Source organism: Colias eurytheme, chromosome 11 (assembly GCF_061535395.1).
Source record: "Colias eurytheme isolate Ceu_HAF_F1 chromosome 11, ilColEury1 Martin Lab GWU primary, whole genome shotgun sequence".
NCBI lineage: Eukaryota > Metazoa > Arthropoda > Insecta > Lepidoptera > Pieridae > Colias > Colias eurytheme.
The window spans coordinates 9,017,250-9,036,850 of record NC_142990.1 but is presented as its reverse complement, the minus strand read 5'-3'; the positions used below and the strand labels follow the sequence as shown (position 1 = coordinate 9,036,850).

Genomic DNA, 19,601 nt, shown 5'->3' with positions numbered 1-19,601 from the left:
GGAAGGATTAGAAGTACATAAAATGTAAAAAAAATCTTAATTTGAAGGAGATTTGAAAAATCCTTGCTATTTCAATGGCTAGGGAAGTAACCTTTTATGCTGATATGACCGCAGCTTTGACTTGTGAGTTTATATCCAAATGTCACATACACATGAAGAAAGTTGCGAAAGGTTGCAATAAATGTTAATTGCATAATAATGTCAAGGACAAACAGAGTCAAAAAATTTTCAGTATCGAACAAAATTCGGTAACATTCTTCCGCATTTAAAGAATCGTGTATAAGTCGATGAACTTTTAAAATTTTTGCTGCAAGTTCAGTCTTCTTTATATAGTTTCGTAAGAATTATTTTGATTTAGCTCTTTACGAATTAAGTACATTTCACATTAACACACATTCTAGACGTGACCCAGACATGCTAAAATATTTTTCTAAATCGTTAATTTTATCAGGTTAATAGAGTCATAGAATTTTACAATCTTTATTATCTTCATATCTATTCAGTTCGTGAGTTTTGTCACTGAATACGTCTTAAATTGGCTGGATGGATTTAGTATTTAAAAATTCATCAATCTAGTTTCAAGTTTGTCTACTGTGTTGTTTACTTACTAAAAAAAAAATCTATTGCATAGCATGCCTTCAAGCCACACCTCCGTGTCCGTCGGAGTGGGGAGCGTGAGGTTTTTTCGTTATGGAATTTCTCGATTCGGTCCCTGGGCTCAAGGCCCGCGATAGAAGCTATGCATTAGCTTAAAAACCATTTTGTAATAAATCCAGATACATCTTAGACGATAGCTCACAATATTTTTGAATCATCATTTTCGGAAATTGCGATTTTCAAAAGCCTCACAAAAAAATTATAAACAACGATCCCAATTTGAATCTCATTGATATCATTGTCTAAACTGTTATGTGGAGAAACGGTCTGCCCTTAATTACTATTACAGCATGCACGTTACATAAGTAAATCAGAGCCGCGTGATATGATTAAAAAAACATTTTTACACGTGTATCAAGCCAACGAAATGACTTTCATAATAATTATTCGCAGTATTCTAAGCGCAAACTAACAATTAAAATCAATGTCGAAACAACACGAACTTCACATATATCTCAGATATCACTTTAATAACTAAAGCTATTTAAATAAGAATCACTATTGTATAAATTTCCTATGCAGATAAGTTCTTTAGAGTCGTTTGGGTCTAGACCTTAAGGTGATCTTCAATACGTTGCATTGTTTTTCCTGTTTTCTACGTAAAATCGCAATTGCAGGATTAAATGATCTTGACTATTATCATCATCTATTATGCTTTCGGTTTTCCTTGTAGATTATACTGGATGACCTAGGGCGCAAAGACTGTTAAGAGCATTATTGATGTTTATAGATAAATGATTAAATTTCGATTAAGCAATCTGAAATATCTAATGGACAGATAAATGTTATGTGAAACGGCCTAGTATTGTGAAAGCATATTAATATTAATATTTTATACCAGTCATAAAGCAGGTGGTACCTCGTAAATCATCTTTAACCTACATCTGTCCTATAGGCCTAATTTTTTCTATGGTCATTCTATAAACGTATTTTTAACTTCTCATGCTAATAGCTTAAAGCCATACTTATTAAAGTCAAGTTTATTTATTTTAGATTCAGATATTAATTTTAACCCATTGAGCCCCGAACGGCCCGATCGGTCCACGACACAATAGATTTTCTATTGTGTCGTATCATACATGGTAGTAGGTACTTAGTTGTTTGATACTCGCATATTTTATTGTACACTATTATTAACACAATGACGTCAAACAACATACATACAAATACAAAATAAAATACTGTTATTAAATCTGATAAGGATACACTTATTAAAATAAAATAAAAACATGGATCTAGAGTCACTTAAGGTGACGCAATTTATCAGGGAATTAATAAATAAAAATTATACTCAAATAACAACACTGAGCGCACTTTTTACTCTTGTAAATTCGATACATACCTACTCTTGTAAAAACTGAAAACTTTACATACAATCTACGTTATCGTACATCAAGTGCAATACCTTAATAAATAAATAGATTACTGTGTATTATATGTATATAATATGTATACAAAAATATTTGATATAATGGAAAAATTTTCCTGTAAAATTTCGTGATCCTTAACATTTTTCAGAGGCTTTGAAAAGAGCACCTGGTTCACTAATAATACATTTATTTGAAAACCTGTTTCTTTATTCCGGCAATATGGTTAAAGATTTCTAATACCATATTTAATTGAATTGTAGTATTTATTATGTTATGTCATGCATGAATATTTATTTTATTTTATTTTTAAATGCATATTTTAAATCGCTATATAGCGTTTGTTTTTGCGTCACGTATATAACTAAAAATGTTGTTGGATCCATTCTATGCAATAGTATATTGTGTTTGTCAATATTATAATTACAAGGGGATACAAAGACAGGCATGAAGCATCAAGCAACGTAATCCGAATCTGTTTTCCGCCGTAGCTCCGCACATGACGTGGACGTAACATTTTTATTTATCAAGCTTTTGATATAATATTAATTTCATATGAAGATACTGTAAACACTACATTAGTACAAATAAGTTATAAGTATAGTATATATAGTAAAATTAATAGTTCTCTAATTTATAGCTGATTCTGAATCAAACAGAAATAAATTGATTTCTAAATGTAGATCAATATTCTCGAATTAATATAAAAAAGTTTATGAAGCGAAACTTATCTGAAAGTGACCAATGTCTAATCTAGAATGCACCTCCTGCATTTTAGTATCTAATTATGTAACTGTTACATTTTATCAATTGCATTCATTCATACTGTTGCCTTTTCTCGTTCTACGTAATATGCGTTAATTCATGGTCTTGGTATGTATCACAAGTATACTAATATGCCTCTAATTCCCAAAACAAAGGCCTTATAAACACGGATGGTTGTTCCACAAAATTTGTTATTTAGTTGAAAGTGGGCTACACCAGCGAAAGTGCTCACGTGTGTATCCACGCTTTATGATTTCCGCTCGAAAACGCAGGTTAAGTTATAATACTCTATGGTAATTTAATTCATTTGTAACCATTTATACGCATAATTAATAATTATACTATTTAAGCATGCTTAGATACATGAAAATATGAATTTCGATATAATATAACTAGCTGCGCCCTTGCTTCGAATTGCTCCGCTCCTGTTCGTCAGCGTGGTGATAAATGGGCTATCTAGAATTTTTCAAATCGGTTCCTGAGATTAGCGCGTCCAAACAAACAAACTCTTCAGCTTTATAAAATTAGTATAGATATAGGTGTTAAAACAAAATCAACGGAAACATTTTCTATTCATTACATATTTAGGTGTAATTAATAATTATTTTCAATGCCATACTATTCGTTCTACAAAAAATATTTTACATAATATATAAGCTTTGAAGCTTACCATAAGCTCCTATTAATAAACAAATTGATAATTTGCTTTGAATTATTAATGCAACTTTTATATCCACCATCGATTAAAACATAGGCCTATTAAATTACGTAATGAAGCAACAAAAAAAGAAATATTGGCATGTTATATAATCGATAATAGATTGGCAATCACAACTTGTTCCATACTAGAAGTTAAATATAGCCAACGAAAATGTTTCCATTAACATTATGGAGTTGATTAATTTTGTATTCATATTAATGAACTAGCAATGCCCTGCGGTTTCACCCGCATAGATAGCGATATCGTTACAGTGAAAAGTCTACTATAGGTTTAATTTTTAAGACGATACACAAAAAAAAATCCACTGCTTGGCGGGCGGAGTCTAATAGCTCGCTATCTATATTTTCTTGCTTATAAACAAATAATCTTCTTTCCAACAACTACTTAGACATTATTAATAATTATTATTATTTCGTAATGTTTACTTTATTACAAAATAATACAGGTTATAAATAATCTTTAAAATAACAAAAAATATTGTTACTCTGAAAAAATGAAATGGTAATCAATAACGCGGACTACTGAATTGATTTAGATAGAATTTGATGCTGACGTAGATATTACATCATGCCCAGAAATGAAAGGTACTATTTCTGAAAGAAGTTATAAACCCTAATTCTTCTCAGTCAAAGTCAAGAGTGGAAGATATCGCTAATACAGTAAAACTGATGCGAAACTTTGGATGTTAATTTGTATATTTTTTTGTTAGTTGTTACTTAATCACGTCAAGACTACATTACCAATTTTGATAAAATATAGCTAATTGCCTGGATTTACACATAGGATACTTTTTATCCGAACTGAACACTTCTGTGGGATAAAACAGGATTCACGATATAACCTAATTCCAAGCGGGCAAAGCCGCGGTCGGAATGATATTTTTTTAAATAGAAAAATTGTTTAAAAAAAAATACAAAATATATTGACGCATGTATTTATTTTTTGCACTCTATTATAATTGTAATTATTCATTACAAATAATCAAAATAAAATAGCCAGAACAAAGTTAGGCCCTGGTAGGGTAGGTAGGCAGGTACAGCAATGTGAGACGAACACTGGCTTATTTATACCAATAATAATGTTTTATAAACATTAAATTAAGTTTACAACAAAAATACATGATATTAGCTAATGTGAAAACGAATCAACCAATCATCCCACAACAATGAAATGTGCACACAAATATTCATCCAAATCGGTTCATGTGATTAGGAGTAGTGACTGCAGCGCCATCTTCCGGGCCCAATTGTGTTTCCAGATCACCCAGGAACTCAATTTAATATACTTACACAAAATTTTTCGAAATTAAAACTCACATTACTATTTAAATATGAATATAAACCTTTTTTAGTACTAAGCAATTTCCCGCACAGGTGTAGTAAGTATAAATGAAATAAATATCAACATCAAATTCTTTATACAACATACTTATCTACCACCTACTAAGAAATGTAATTCTTGAAATTTTTTCGTATTTTTTTTAAATATAATACTACTCCAATGAGCTCCTGTTCCATATCACGTCCGCCATACTTCCACTAAGTTCACCATGATTTTTTATTTCTTTGCACTTTGTTGCTTTTTGCTAAAAATGGAATCATGCGATAAAACCAGTAGAACGTTGATAACATACATTTTTGACTGAATAAAGGTACTTACGAAGGAGTGGGTTCACATTGTGAACAATCAGTGGGTTTATTTTCCTTCTGGATTCCGGATTTCTGAAAAGATTATCTATGCTATAAATGAAAAAAATCTTACACATTCGTTATGTACTTAAAACAGGGGTACATATCAAACATCGTCTATAATACAATTATCATCAAATTTAAAATAAAACCAACTTCTTCATTAATTTGTTCCAATTGTAAGCACTCTTTTTTTCTCCAACCTTTATGTTTCTTCTTCTTATTTTCTTTATTGTCCCCATTTGTCTCATTTTGTCTTATCGTGTTGTCACCCTTTTTTACGATTGCGCGAGCGACACAAGTTCCCCGTGTGACGGCCGTAGCGGGAATGACTCGTGCAGCGATCGGGGTAGGAAGGTACAGGGCGGCTCTCGCTATATTGGCTGGTCGCGCGCTAATTTAAAGTATTTCTTGTTTATTTCAAAACCATCGCATATTTCAAAATTCTAAATCGGTAGACGTATAGGTTGTATATTTTATAGTTAATATCCAAAAAGTCGTAACTTTACGTTTGTTATTTTGAAGATGCCAGAGATTATAAAAAAATAACAATGAGAACTTTGTATTTTTTTTCTATCGAGAAAATATCATGGAATCATGTTTCTAAAACGGTAGACGTATTGTGTTACTATTGAACTTTCTTGTCAAGAATTTTCATCACGACAACTTTAATAATATAAAAATTACGAAGGTTTGAAAAGGGCCGTAAATGTTAGAAAAATTAATTCAGCACCTTAATCACATGAAAATCACCTTTACCCCGTCCCGCACTACGGCCTTTTTTTTTTTGTTGTTTTAGTGGGGAAATATTTCATAGATACCCACGGCCTCCGGGGGAGGGGCCGTGGGTTATGTCGGATTCCTACCGACCAAAACCCCACTGTGTTCCGTCAAGACGCATATTGGTAGAATTCCTCCGTGACCCCCGCACTACGACCTGCTCGAACAGTATACCTACTATTTTCTGTAGATTGACACTTTTAAAAATTCGTTATATCTTTTGAATGGAATATCCAATTCTTTTCATTTAAAAAGTATTTTGCTGGTATAGAAACAGTCTATAATAAAACATCATTTAATGGGATAAGGATTAATATATTGTATGGATAACTTGGTTTGATTACTGTCGGCGCTTCTATTTACTTTGAAAACGTAAAAATGAAGATGGACATATGGTATCGCGGACTTTCTTGTAGATATTGATCCATTCTATAATATCGTAGAACATTTTTTTGTTCTATCTTCAATAGATTCCGCAGCGCACGCGATGACAGAAGTTTTATTGAGGATTTTTTTACACCTTGGGTTACATTATTGCATTTTTGGTAAGGATCTCTAATTTTTTTGAAAATGCAATATAGCCTATGTTGCTCAGTAAAGATGCAGCTTTCTAATGGTGAAAGAATTTTTGAAATCGGTCCAGTAGTTTTTGCGTGAAAACCATACATACATACATACATACATACATACTTACAAACTTTTCCTCTTTATAATATTATATTAATGAATACACAACATAAGGTGCTTGCATGTTCTATGGGTAGGTCCTAAGTTAAATACTTAGGTACCTATGGGAAGATTTCTAATTAACACAAGATACCACTGCACCCCCTGTAAACAAAAAGCCTGACATAGTACATTCAATTGGTGAAAAAACACAGAATACAAGTAATACAAGGTAATAGTAGAAGAAGTATCTCCTTATATATAAAAATATATATTATCTCCTTATATATAGATAAAAATTCATAGTATCAAAATATAGCTCCATTGCGAAGTGACAGAAACTTATAAAGATAAACAAATAAACTTATTTTGTGTTGTCGCACACGGAATGCTACTATTAGGATTAGTCATAAAACAAATATGATATTTAATGAAATAAATCAAATATTGTGAAATGTGCTAAATATTTTCGAATATCTTCCTACCTGTCTTTGCTTTCTTCTCGCTGCCTTTGTCAATAACTATTAATCATGTAAAATAATCGTGAATAAGATCCCCATAAAATTTGATCGTAGGTGGATATTTATTACATATTATCTAGATGCTTGCTAGCAATATAAGTAGGCCATTGGGTTAGTAAGAAATGTCTATATTGCTCGCTTAGCGCGCTGTTTGCACTTCACAAGCCTCGGTTTTAACGCAATACTAAATCTATTCATTTTAATGACTAGTTTTTATTGATTACTAGCGGTCCGCCCCGGCTTCGCCCGTGGTACATATTTACGTTTTCTCTACATAAAAACCATCCTCGTATTTCAAGGAATATAATAAAAAAAGAATTATCGAAATCGTTTCAGCCGTTCTCGAGTTATGCGCTTACCAACACATTTTGCGATTCATTTTTATATATAAAGATATATATAAGATTATACATATAGAAGTTTCGTGTAAATTCTTGTTAAGAAAATGAATGCATCATCGTTTTGACAACGGAAGCTAAGCTCGAAGGCTATCGTTGCATGTGACCTTTGAAAAGATACCTACCTACTTCCAATTTTGAATTTTAAATACTGCTTAATACGTAGGTGCATTAACAAAAATGCAATTTAAAATTTTAAGTGTTTTAATTATTTAGTGAACTAATTTGAAATGAAGACAAAATTCATTAACCACGTCGATTAGGCATTTATCAATACTTCTTCTTTAATTATTACTTCATCAACCTGATCAAATAATAAATAAGATAAATCCTTACAGTTTCTTCCTAGATAATTTAATAAAAAAAACAATCTAACTATAGAACAATCCATTTAAACAAATGAAGCCCAATTTGTGCAACGCTACGTCAAATAAAAAAAAAAACAAGTTATGTAGTTAGCAAGAATATTTTGTGGTCGTGTTACGTAGAAGGTATTAGATAATCTGTGCCCTTCCTCTCTGCTCGATAAAATCATTTCGAGCTTGTTCTCGTTTTTACTACCGAATTGTTTAGCTTGCGGCCACTGCCCACTACGCAACTACTGTCCGAAAGAAAGGTGCGATGTACCTTTAAATTCAATCGAGTTTAGTTTATCAGTGTAACAAAGAGCATTTTTAAAATCTATCGAAATAGTTAAAATATATTATATAATTAATTAAAATCTTTGTCTATTGTCTAGACAAAGACTATGCCATAGTTTAATGAACTATGAATTTCGAATATCCTGTATTCTATGTATTTTTTCATGCAATGTTCAGTTTAAAAATATTTGTGTAATGCTACACCACGGACTTGTAGAAAAACATGTTATATGTTGTGTGATATATATTAGACTAGGTTGCCGCCCGCGTTTTCGCCCGCGCAGTCAGAGAAAAACCCGCATAGTTCCCGTTCCCGTGGGATTTCTGCGATAAAACCTATCCTATGTCCTTTCTCGGGTATCAAAATATCTCCATACCAATTTTCATGAAAATTGGTTTAGTAGTATAGGCGTGATTGTGTAACAGACAGACAGACAGAGTTACTTTCGCATTTATAATATTAAGTATGGATTTAATTTATATATTATTAAAATCATTGCTAGTAACGTCTATTATAAGCTGTTTATCTTAATAATTGTATTCGTGACCGATAATGCATTTAATAAGTAGGTATAACATTGAACAAAAATAATATAACATTGAACTTTATGTTTATTATATTTATAACTAGCGGTCCGCCCCGGCTTCGCCCGTGGTACATATTTACGTTTTCTCTACATAAGAACCATCCTCGTACTTCAAGGAATATAATAAAAAAAGAATTATCGAAATCGGTTCAGCCGTTCTCGAGTTATGCGCTTACCAACACATTTTGCGATTCATTTTTATATATAAGATGGACCAATTGAGAATAAATATACGTATAGGTACAAACTACAATTTTATACAGAAATTATTATTACATATATACTTTTATTGGTATCATACAGCAGTTCACGGATTAGCATCGAACCCAGGATCCAAAGAATTCAACGGAACAGGTGGATAATGCCCCATATCCAATTATCCAACATTAGAATATTTTTATGCAATAAGTCATTTTTCACTGTTCGAAAATTAGTTAATTTAATACATATACCTATCTAACTATTAAAGATTCAAGATGTCATCATAAAACTACATTAAATAATTATTACCTACTATTTCACATTAATATTTTCATTAAATAATGTAGCACCACTGTAGCACAAAGTATTTACAAAATATTTTTTGTTAACTATATTGAATGCCATTGAACTGGTATTTTCAAGCACAAATAAAACGCACATTAATTATTATTGATTGGAAAAAACCTCGTTTGGTAAGAATTAAATATTTAATCCGTGTTATTTTCATCTGCGAACGCATTAGACAATCCGCGTCATTTTATGTAAAAAAATAAATTACTTATTATTTTTTTTTAGTATTAGACATGGACGTATGTATTAGATAAAAACATGAGGAAATCAAAACAACAGTAATACATAAAACATGTTCTTTTTTCAAACAATTGTTTTTTTGTTTATTGATTTCCCGCCTATCAGGTCAATAACCCATGTTTTTCAAAAATGGCGACCACTTACAAATCATAGGGTCCGCGCCGTTGCAACTTGCATGTACTATTCGACCAAGCCAACTAGACGCTCGGGTGGAATGCGGCCTCCCCGCCCGCTTACCGCCTCAGGTACCGCGTTCGCCTTAGTACGATTCGCAGCATCAACGCATTCGTATGTTTCGCATCGCTAGTTATTTCTGTACTTTTTATTATTAATCGTTAAAGCTTGTTGTTGACTGTTAAGTTTTTTGTTGTTATTTGTTTAAGTTTTTACTGTGTTGATATTCATAGACAGCCCTCGAAATGGGGAAAAATAAGACTATTCATAGCGGAGAGCGAACAGTGATATTATTAATATTTTTTTTTTGCTATCTGTACCCGAGACATGGGCGGGTGACGTCACAGTTGAAAAGGGTCTAGTTGGCTTGGTCACGTAGTACACGACCGCAGTCTATTATTATAAAATGAACCGACCACAGACATTGAAATATTTGTACGTATATGATTTCGGTTCTCTTTGAAGTACCTACTCAAAAACTTCATCGTAGTATGATAATTGTTCTTTCTACGGTTGATACGGTACTTTTAAGAAGCCGTTAGGATAGATATTTAAAGATGGATTGATGTTTATTATATTTTATATTAAATTTAAAAATAATAACTGATGGGATGGGACTAAGTAGTTCGCATCGATGTAGTTTGAAAAAGAAAAATATAAAATAGCCAAAATTCGATTTACTATGAATTCAAAATTCCATGCGTGTATTTTCATAAACCATAAAAGCTAGCATAGTCATTAAATTAAAGTGTGACAGTTACAACCGAAATTATACGAAATTGTACACTTAAAAAAAGTGTTACGTGTGAAAATACGTTAATATTCATTTGCCCTATGTCCCAACTCAAGATCCCCTCGTATTTTTTTTCTAGATTGTTCTTTAACCTAAAAAATGTGACGTATCATAAACAACACGAGTAACATAGAAAATGCCAAACCAGGGCAAGCGTATTATGTAAAAGGTATTGCAACTGGTTTTCATCCACATAACATCGATAATCTTAAATTTATATTTGCTTATTAATTTCGTAGGTTAAACGCGAAGAATGTAAACAAGGTCATTATATTACATAATTATTGAATGATACAGATTTTATAGATAATAGCTATAGCCAATAAGTTCATATATATACGAATTAGAGGTCCGCCCCGGCTTCGCCCGTGGTACATATTTCGCAATAAAAGGTAGCCTATGTCCTTTCTCGGGTATCAAAATATCTCCATACCAAATTTCATGCAAATTGGTTCAGTAGTTTAGGCGTGATTGAGTAACAGACAGACAGACAGAGTTACTTTCGCATTTATAATATTAGTATGGATTAAGATTTTAAACAATTTTAAATACTTATACAGATTTTTCATCTTTTAGGAGCAAGGATGCAGGTTAATTTGCAAATAATCCATTAAATTTACAATCATTGAAAGCTATTCAATCTAGGTACGTAAATATCAAATAAAAAATATAGTTAACAATATTACACAAATTAATTCAATAAACTTTAAATTAACGTTATGCTCCTCTCACTGCGTGTGCCATTTTAATATTACTGAAGGCCCTAATTATAATTTTTGCTCACTAAAACTATAATTCATATGAAGCAAAGAAACTAATATACCTCGCGGCTTCTATAAGGAAAGGTCGTCATTGTAAAGCACTTGTAAAGTCATTAGGTTTTTGCTCAGTCGGTTGAGCTGAGTGACGAAACCTTCCTGTTTTCAAGTACTCTAGTATCACTTACACTATGTTACATCGATGGAGGCTTGAGTTACTAGATCAAAAACAGTAGGTTATAAAGAAGATTCCGTTATAAATTTTTTATGTCGAATTTTCCTTACATATTTTTCATAAATGCAAATTGAATATAATGAACATGAACGTCGTGAAATACAGGTTATCATATAAAGCATATTTAATAATGCATCCTTTATTGATTCTAATTATTCCTAAGATAAGGAAGAACTTAAAAAAGTATTAAGAATTATTATGTTGAAAACAATTGATACTTATATTATAGGCATTTAGTAGGTAGTTTTGTGTCGGAAACTGAAGATTTGAGGGAAAAATGTGCATTACCTACATGATATAGTAAATTTATAAATGGTCGGAAATGATTTTGAATATACACGAATATTTCCTGGGATTAAAGATATGAGTACATACTCTAATATCAATTGAAAACAATGAAATTAAAGTTATTCGTACAAAAGGACGCATCTTTTGTAATCGTCTACCAATGTAGGGATTTCCGAACGGCCCTCTTTGGTCCGAGGTATTTAGGACAGCTAGCGAACCGAGACTGTGTCGAAAGATCATGTTAATAAGCAAATATGACCTTTAAGAATTGATGCTTAAAGTGCATTCTTGCTGCAAATATTGAAAGAGCCGCAGCCACCAGTCCACAAGATCCCTTGTCTAAAGAGTGGACTAGCCATTGCAAATGTAACCAAGCTGCGGTAAGGCTCTCAGTAAATGGATAGCGTTTAAACTATACGGTGTCAGTATGAATGAATGTTGCGAAAAATATGTACAATGCATTCAGAGATAATGTTTACACTTGAATACAATGAGACATTATTTTATGGTCTGCGGAAAATCGATACGCAATCGATATAACCTTCTTCGGATGCAATAGGAAAGGGGAAACAAAGAATAAAGATGAATTCTCTATGACGCTATTAGCTACATTTAATTGCTTCACTTATTAAGATGTTCAAATTGCATGAAATATCATGATAGCTAATAAACTGATAGTAATAATTAGCAACAGGTGTATGTTTTCACAATATTTCATATTACGACCGACAGAATCGTTATATTTTGAAATTGCGCCGCAACGAAAGGATCTCGGCATTTATAAATCGTTGCAAATTCACGATTAACGCGTAGTTCGTGTTTCCAATAATGTATGATTCGATTCATTTACTGATAAATTATCTATCAACGTTTAAAATGTAACTTCCATTGTAGGTAAATTATTACTCCAATCCGTTTATTATATGGTGATAAACTATACATAATTAGTAATTGTTTTGACCATCAAAGGTTGCAGATTAATGTAGCTTAAATACTAAATCTATTCATAATAATCTTCACTTCTCTAGGGTGAAAACTCTAAAGGAAGAAGGAAGGAGTGAAAGGGATGGAGGTATACCATTATATATTTATGTAAAGTGTTTCCAGATATTTTATCTGACGAACCATAGTGAGATGGGCATTTTTATTTAATCCTTTTACTGAAAGCATTTTATCGCCTATATTCTTATTGATAACTTAAATCGTGAGAATTTATTCAAATAATATTGAATAAGCAAAAATATCATCCCTCGATTGGAATCTAAGACCAAGCAGATGTCGAGTGTCGACTATTAAATAGAGATAAGACATGTACCGAATTAATATTGAAATAAAAATCGTTAGAGACAATTAAAAAAAACATGACATATTGTGTCTTATCTTACTGCACTCATATAATAATTGATACAATTTAATTACATAATCGGACACAATAAACGTTGTTTTTACCGCATCGTGTTAATGCCCTTGACTTCCGTAAAGAAACTCGTTTCAAGCTTACAGAAAATATTCAAGGCCGCGACAATCAAGAGTGAGCTCCTTCGAAAATAGTGAAAGTCGTTAACATTTTTGAAAAAAGAATACATGGGTGTTCTTGATCTTCTTATTTTTTTTTTATAATCAGGAAATAGTATTCGGCCTGCTTAGGTTCATGACTCTACAATAAAAAACCGGCCAAGTGCGAGTCGGGCTCGCGCACAAAGGGTTCCGTAGCAGCAAATATAATAAATTACAGTTAAATCAACCTATCTCAAAAACTATAAGAGATACTTTGATCAAACCAAAAATCGTTGAAAGAGTTAATTAGCATGCATCACCTCTATTTTTTTTAGAATTTTATACCCCGTAGTTATAAAAATAGAGGGGGGGGGACATACTTTTTACGACTTTGAGAGCTGATATCTCAAAAACCGTTCACTTTAAGAAAAATGTTTTTTAGAAAACTTTATATCATTTTAAAAGACCTTTCCATTGATACCCCACACGGGTATGTACATCGAAAAAAAAAATTTCATCCCTCAGTTACATGTATGGGGGGCCCCACCCCCAATTCTTTTTTTTACTATTTAGTGTCATATTTTTGTAGCGGTTCATACAACACATATTCCCATCAAATTTCATCACTGTAGTACTTATAGTTTCCGAGTAAATCGGCTGTGACAGACGGACAGACGGACAGACGGACAGACGGACATGACGAAACTATAAGGGTTCCGTTTTTGCCATTTTGGCTACGGAACCCTAAAAAGGGTTTAATATGATTCCTTTTTATAATTTGATGGTTCAAATGATTGAGAAAGTGAAATAGAAATAATAATTGGAAATTTTCAAATACATAAATACGATATCTAAGCTTTCAATCTGAAATTTGACGAAGAAAGTAAAAGCAGCAATGCTCTTCCTGCCCAGGTAGAGCTCACGGTAGGGAACGTACGATAATGGTGAAAAATATAATTTTATGAACCTATGTATTATAAAAAAAAAAACAGTTTACCTTTTACATCCCTTGTAGGTACTCTTAATTTTAATACTACTGTATATTCTTCGTACAAATATTCCTACATATCATTTACAATCGTAGAAGTTATGAAAATAATAATTATACTACTATAGGTATGTAATAGGTAGGTACATACCTACGTTGTTACGCATGATTGATTGTTTTTAATTTTTAAATAATTCAGAATTAGAATTTTGCATAATTTATATTATCCATAATACTAAATGATTCTTGAAATAATAACTAATTATTCGGGGCCTTGTAATTAAGCCAAAAATATAGTCACGTTTCCACATAAAGAATATTGAGAACTTATTATATTAATTTCACATTTTGTACACAAAATACTTTAAAAGAGAGCATTAATTGTTTATTTTATTCATTAAATTAGTCCGAAGTATTATAAGAGTACTATTAAGAGACTTGTGTCTTCCTAGAACCAAAAATAAACTTAAAATATCTTTCATAATATTGTCATTCAAATATATATTTTGTTTTGTAAACATCACTTATAAAAATAATTCAAGGATTATAAGGTGACCTGTAAAGTTCAAAATGGTTAATGTTTCTAGTAAACTAAAACAATGACTAAGTAATTACATTGAAGTAGTTAGGTATAGTTAAATCACGCGTAACTTCCTGTATGTAAAATATTTAAACAATCAAAATACTTTTATTGCTCTGTCAAATATTCACGTAATGAACGATGACCAAACCTAATTGTAAAAAATTGCAATATAATTAATTAAATTGTTTAATGCGTGTCTTCTTGTTTATTAAAAAATATTTTAATCTACATTATATGACGTAGTACGTACGTTGCACCCCACCGCGCCGCCCTCGCTGAATTTCAAAATGGCGGATGGGTAGGGACGTCAAAGGGTCGGAAAATTAAAAGCTCAGTTGCGGCAAAACACTACTGTGAAGTGGTTGTGATATAAATATACGTATTTTTTTATTATACAAAATAGGAAGTGTCAAAAGCGTTGCTCTACGTGAATATTTTAATTCTACATTTAATAATTAATTTATTTGTGAATAAATTTTATATGATTTTTTTGTGCTAAAGTGACTTGACCGTAAGACTTATTCTTTAATTTATTTTTTATTATTAAATAGGTTTGCCTTTTAACAAAACGGCTATGAATAATAATTATTAGCTGAATTAATAGTAGAGTTTTAATATATAATAGTATTTTACAATATTTTAATTTATTTAAGTAATCGTTACTTTTTAGAGCAACTTTTCTATGAAACTAAACTTAATAACAATTTTTGTCTGAACATAAAATATGATCTTGTATATAAATTAAAATTAAGTGTTAAGCGTTTCATATTACTAACTTTAGTTCTACTGAAAGTTACACTATCATACTATCCTCTTTATTATGATTTTAGGCCGATAGCGATAATTGCCTATTATTACTATGGTAAAAAAATAAATTATAGACATTAACTTATATACTAGGTAATTATATTTTAGAATTATAACAGCATTTAACTAGAGTAAATAAACGAGAAGTGTAGCATATACAAAAGGATCAGGAATAACACGTTCGATAAATTTTAAAGTGTATTAAATATTTTTATATTTATTTAATTTATAGATAACTAGCTTTCCGCCCGCAGCTTCGCCCGCTTTTTCTAAAACATAATAAATTATATACTAAAACCTTCCTCTTGAATCACTCTATCTATTAAAAAAAACCATCAAAATCCGTTGCGTATAGTTTTAAAGATTTAAGCATACATAGGGACAGAGAAAGCGACTTTTTTTATAGTATGTAGTGATGATAAGCGACAATATAATTTCGTTTCTTTACTGCTAACTGAAAATTGTTTAACAAAATATTATTGTTCACAGAGTCCACATAGATCTTCCTTCTAAATAAGATGCGGAAAGGTCTCTTATGACGCGAGAGTAGAAAACAAAAAAATAAAATTGGATACAGCCGCGATGGCGACGTCAAACAGTACTTTTGCGAAGACCTACCAACGGCTATTCGTGGACTTAGCTGGTAAGTATTTTTTTTTATTTTATGTATTTAATTTTAATCTAAAAACAATCCATACTAATATTATAAATGCGAAAGTAACTCTGTCTGTCTGTCTGTTACTCAATCACGCCTAAACTACTGAACCAATTTTCATGAAATTTGGTATGGAGATATTTTGATACCCGAGAAAGGACATAGGCTACTTTTTATCCCGGGAAAATGACAGAATCCCGGAAATCCCACGGGAACGGGAACTATGCGAGTTTTTCTTTGAATGCGCGGGCGAAGCCGCGGGTGGAAACCTACTTAGTACGCTATAAATTCGTCAAATGAAATGTTTGAAACGTCAAACATTTCAAATTTTTGCATAAAGGTATTTGTTACTCTAGGTAGAGGTAGAAAATAAATTCAAATATATTAACGAAGTTTATAAACAAGTATTTACGTAAGTGTAAACTTAATTATATTATGCTGAATAATATAAATATTTTAAATTATATAAGTACATTAAGTACCTACTTACATTAGTGTAATTTGACAACCAACAATAAAAAAAAATAAAAACAAATTACATTTTTATTTTATTATCAATCATTTAGTTAAATTTTAAACCACATAGAGATTATATGAATAGGTACGTATCCAATTTTTTTTTTAAATAAAAACGGGAAGATCTCTGAAAAGTTGAAGGAACTTTCCTGAAGTTCGCTGTTTTGTGTTTGAAAAATTAAAAAAAAATCAATTATTATAATATTATTTATCCTTTTTTTATAAATCAAATTGCAATGGAGATAACACTTTATTAGCTTTTTTATTAGCTGGAAGCAGTTATGGTTAGTTTTAAGGCCAATTTAAATTGGACATAGCCGTTATAATAATTACATATGATTAAACACTGTTGGATTACTTTATCTAACTTCGGGGAATGTTTATAAAAAGCAAACTCATAGCATAGACAAATATATGTACTTTAGATTCTATTAGTTCATGCTCATACTTTTTAATTTCGGGGCAGACCACAGTACAAAATTATAACATAGATATTTTTACATTTGTATATACAACCAAACTCTATAAAGATACCTATGAAGGTGCCAACTTTTAATATAGCATATTACTTAATACTTAATTTCCCATATTGAATATAGTATTTTTCATGTAACACAATTTACAAAAGCTATGATTTAATTTATTTAAAGTAATTTTAACAATGACTATAAAACAAAACTAACACGACTCTACTGACACGACTCTACTGACTCGACTCTACAGTTAGTACTACTCTCTCGACTCTAAGTTTATTGAAAAATAATCGCCCTTCTGAGCTAATATCTTACTTTTTTAAGTATCTCATACAATGTTATTATAAGATCGATAAAATAGATAGGCTTCTTGTGTTGATTTTCCACACAGATAGGTACTCATTATTTTCTTCCAAGAGCAAATGGTACTAAGGGCTGATTTTTAGATCCTAGGTTAAAACTTATTCGTTGAATAATGTATACAACTACCGTTTTAAAAACGTATTCTAATTTCCCGTATTTGACAAATTACGTGACATTTTAATATTATCGTGTACCTAATGCTTTATTGGACGGATAAGTTTTATCCAAGCATTGAAAAATCGTCCCTAAGTAGACAATTTCTCTAACTGCATTTTGAACTCCAAATTAGCACATACTAACAATGAAAAAGAATACGAATTGCTAATTTGTAATTGTTATTTAGCTAATGAGTTATTTACTGACGTTTCAACTAATACCAGCGGTTAATATAATCAACCTCGGCAATGGAAAATGCTTAGTACATGTATAATTTATCAATTAATGTGGGAATTAGTCGCACATTTATTTTCGTATATTCTAAAGTTTGGTAAACACGCATTTTTAATGAAGTCAACTTTTTTTGTAACGCATGCAATTCTGTGACCTTTATATATGTTTAATTGATCGTTAAACTAAATTGAAATAATTATAATATATTATACAGTATATTTAAAATAACAAAGGATTTTCCATTAATAGACAAATGATATATCATTTTATTTATTTATTTATTTATTATTTTTGATTCCACGCTGAAAATATCCCTAGCAGATTTATTAGAATAGTACCTAGGTAGATACAGATATTATCTGATTAATTAACTTTATGAGATTTTAGTTTCTAAATTTGTATATCAAAATACTACATACATGGAGACCTACATACATGGAATTACACATTTCCAAATGGAAATATGAAATCTCAATACGAAAACATAATGCAAAAACTTTTTCATATAGGTAAATTTGAACACTTGGAACCTACATACTTACGTATTCTTAGGTACTATAATGAAAATAATGACGCTTCATTCAAGCTAAAGTAGAATATAAAATTTATGAATAAGTGCCAAGGCAATACATATAATATTTTATATTACAATTATTTATTTATTATTATGCGTTATTCTGATTGATGTTATAATGTTATTATAACGATGGCCTTATTGCCCAGTTTCTATTTAGATTTGATCTCGTTTCTTTACTTGCAAGAAGAACTCTTTTAATATCCTATCCTATCCAAATCCAGATATGCAACAACCAACGTAGGTTGCTCTTTGTTTTTTATACGTTACTTTAACATTTATTCGAAGATGCATTCATATCCAAGAATCTCTAGATGCTCTATTATTTATGTTTTGTTATACTTATGTTTTGTGTTTGTTGAATCGTGTGAAAATAAATATTTTTCTTCAACAATGCATGTGTCTCAGACCTCAGTCGAATATTATCTAGCGTCTTATATTAACAAACACTTAATATTAAATAATAATAATTTACATGTTATTTTATCTTTCAGATCCCAGAACGAACGATTGGTTCCTCATCAAAAGCCCAGTGCCAGGATTAACAATATTAGGACTATATCTGTATTTCACATTAAAATGGGGACCTCGGTATATGGCAGACAAGAAACCACTACAGTTACAGAAAACCTTAGTCGTGTACAACTTCATACAAGTCTTAGTTAGCATCTGGTTGTTTTACGAGGTTCGTTCATATTTATATGTTTATTACCATCAAAATTTTAGTTGGCAAAAGATCGTTTACGCAAACTATGAAAATTGATTAACCTACTCTAAAGTACTGACACCTTTTATCAGCTACTATAATATTACGAACCCTTTTTTATCCTCTACCATAATCTAGAGCAGTTTTGGCCTTTTGGGTGGTTTTCGTTTAAATGTAGAGATATTTCACCCTGTGATTTCAACCGTATCTAATACTCC

At 30.9% G+C, this 19,601-nt stretch overlaps 1 protein-coding gene and 1 long non-coding RNA gene across 3 annotated transcripts in view; one reads left to right on the top strand and one right to left on the bottom strand.

Moving 5' to 3' along the window:
• LOC149904779 (very long chain fatty acid elongase 7-like) overlaps nt 1-19,601 on the top strand; it is a 32,467-nt gene that overhangs the window by 9,317 nt on the left and 3,549 nt on the right. Inside the window, exons 1-3 of one of the 2 annotated variants that reach the window (XM_090107202.1) lie at nt 15,285-15,410; nt 16,196-16,349; nt 19,172-19,362. In XM_090107202.1, the coding sequence (XP_089963328.1) occupies nt 16,289-16,349; nt 19,172-19,362 (252 nt within the window). In that variant the 5' untranslated portion in view covers nt 15,285-15,410; nt 16,196-16,288. Of the gene's footprint in view, nt 1-15,284; nt 15,411-16,195; nt 16,350-19,171; nt 19,363-19,601 lie in introns of those variants that run through there. The other variant, XM_090107201.1, reaches the window with a different exon arrangement.
• Nucleotides 4,431-5,886, bottom strand: LOC149904780 (uncharacterized). Its single transcript, XR_016457262.1, has 3 exons — nt 5,355-5,886; nt 5,170-5,231; nt 4,431-5,095 (listed from the first exon to the last, which is right to left on the bottom strand). It is a non-coding gene; the product is annotated as an uncharacterized LOC149904780 (long non-coding RNA).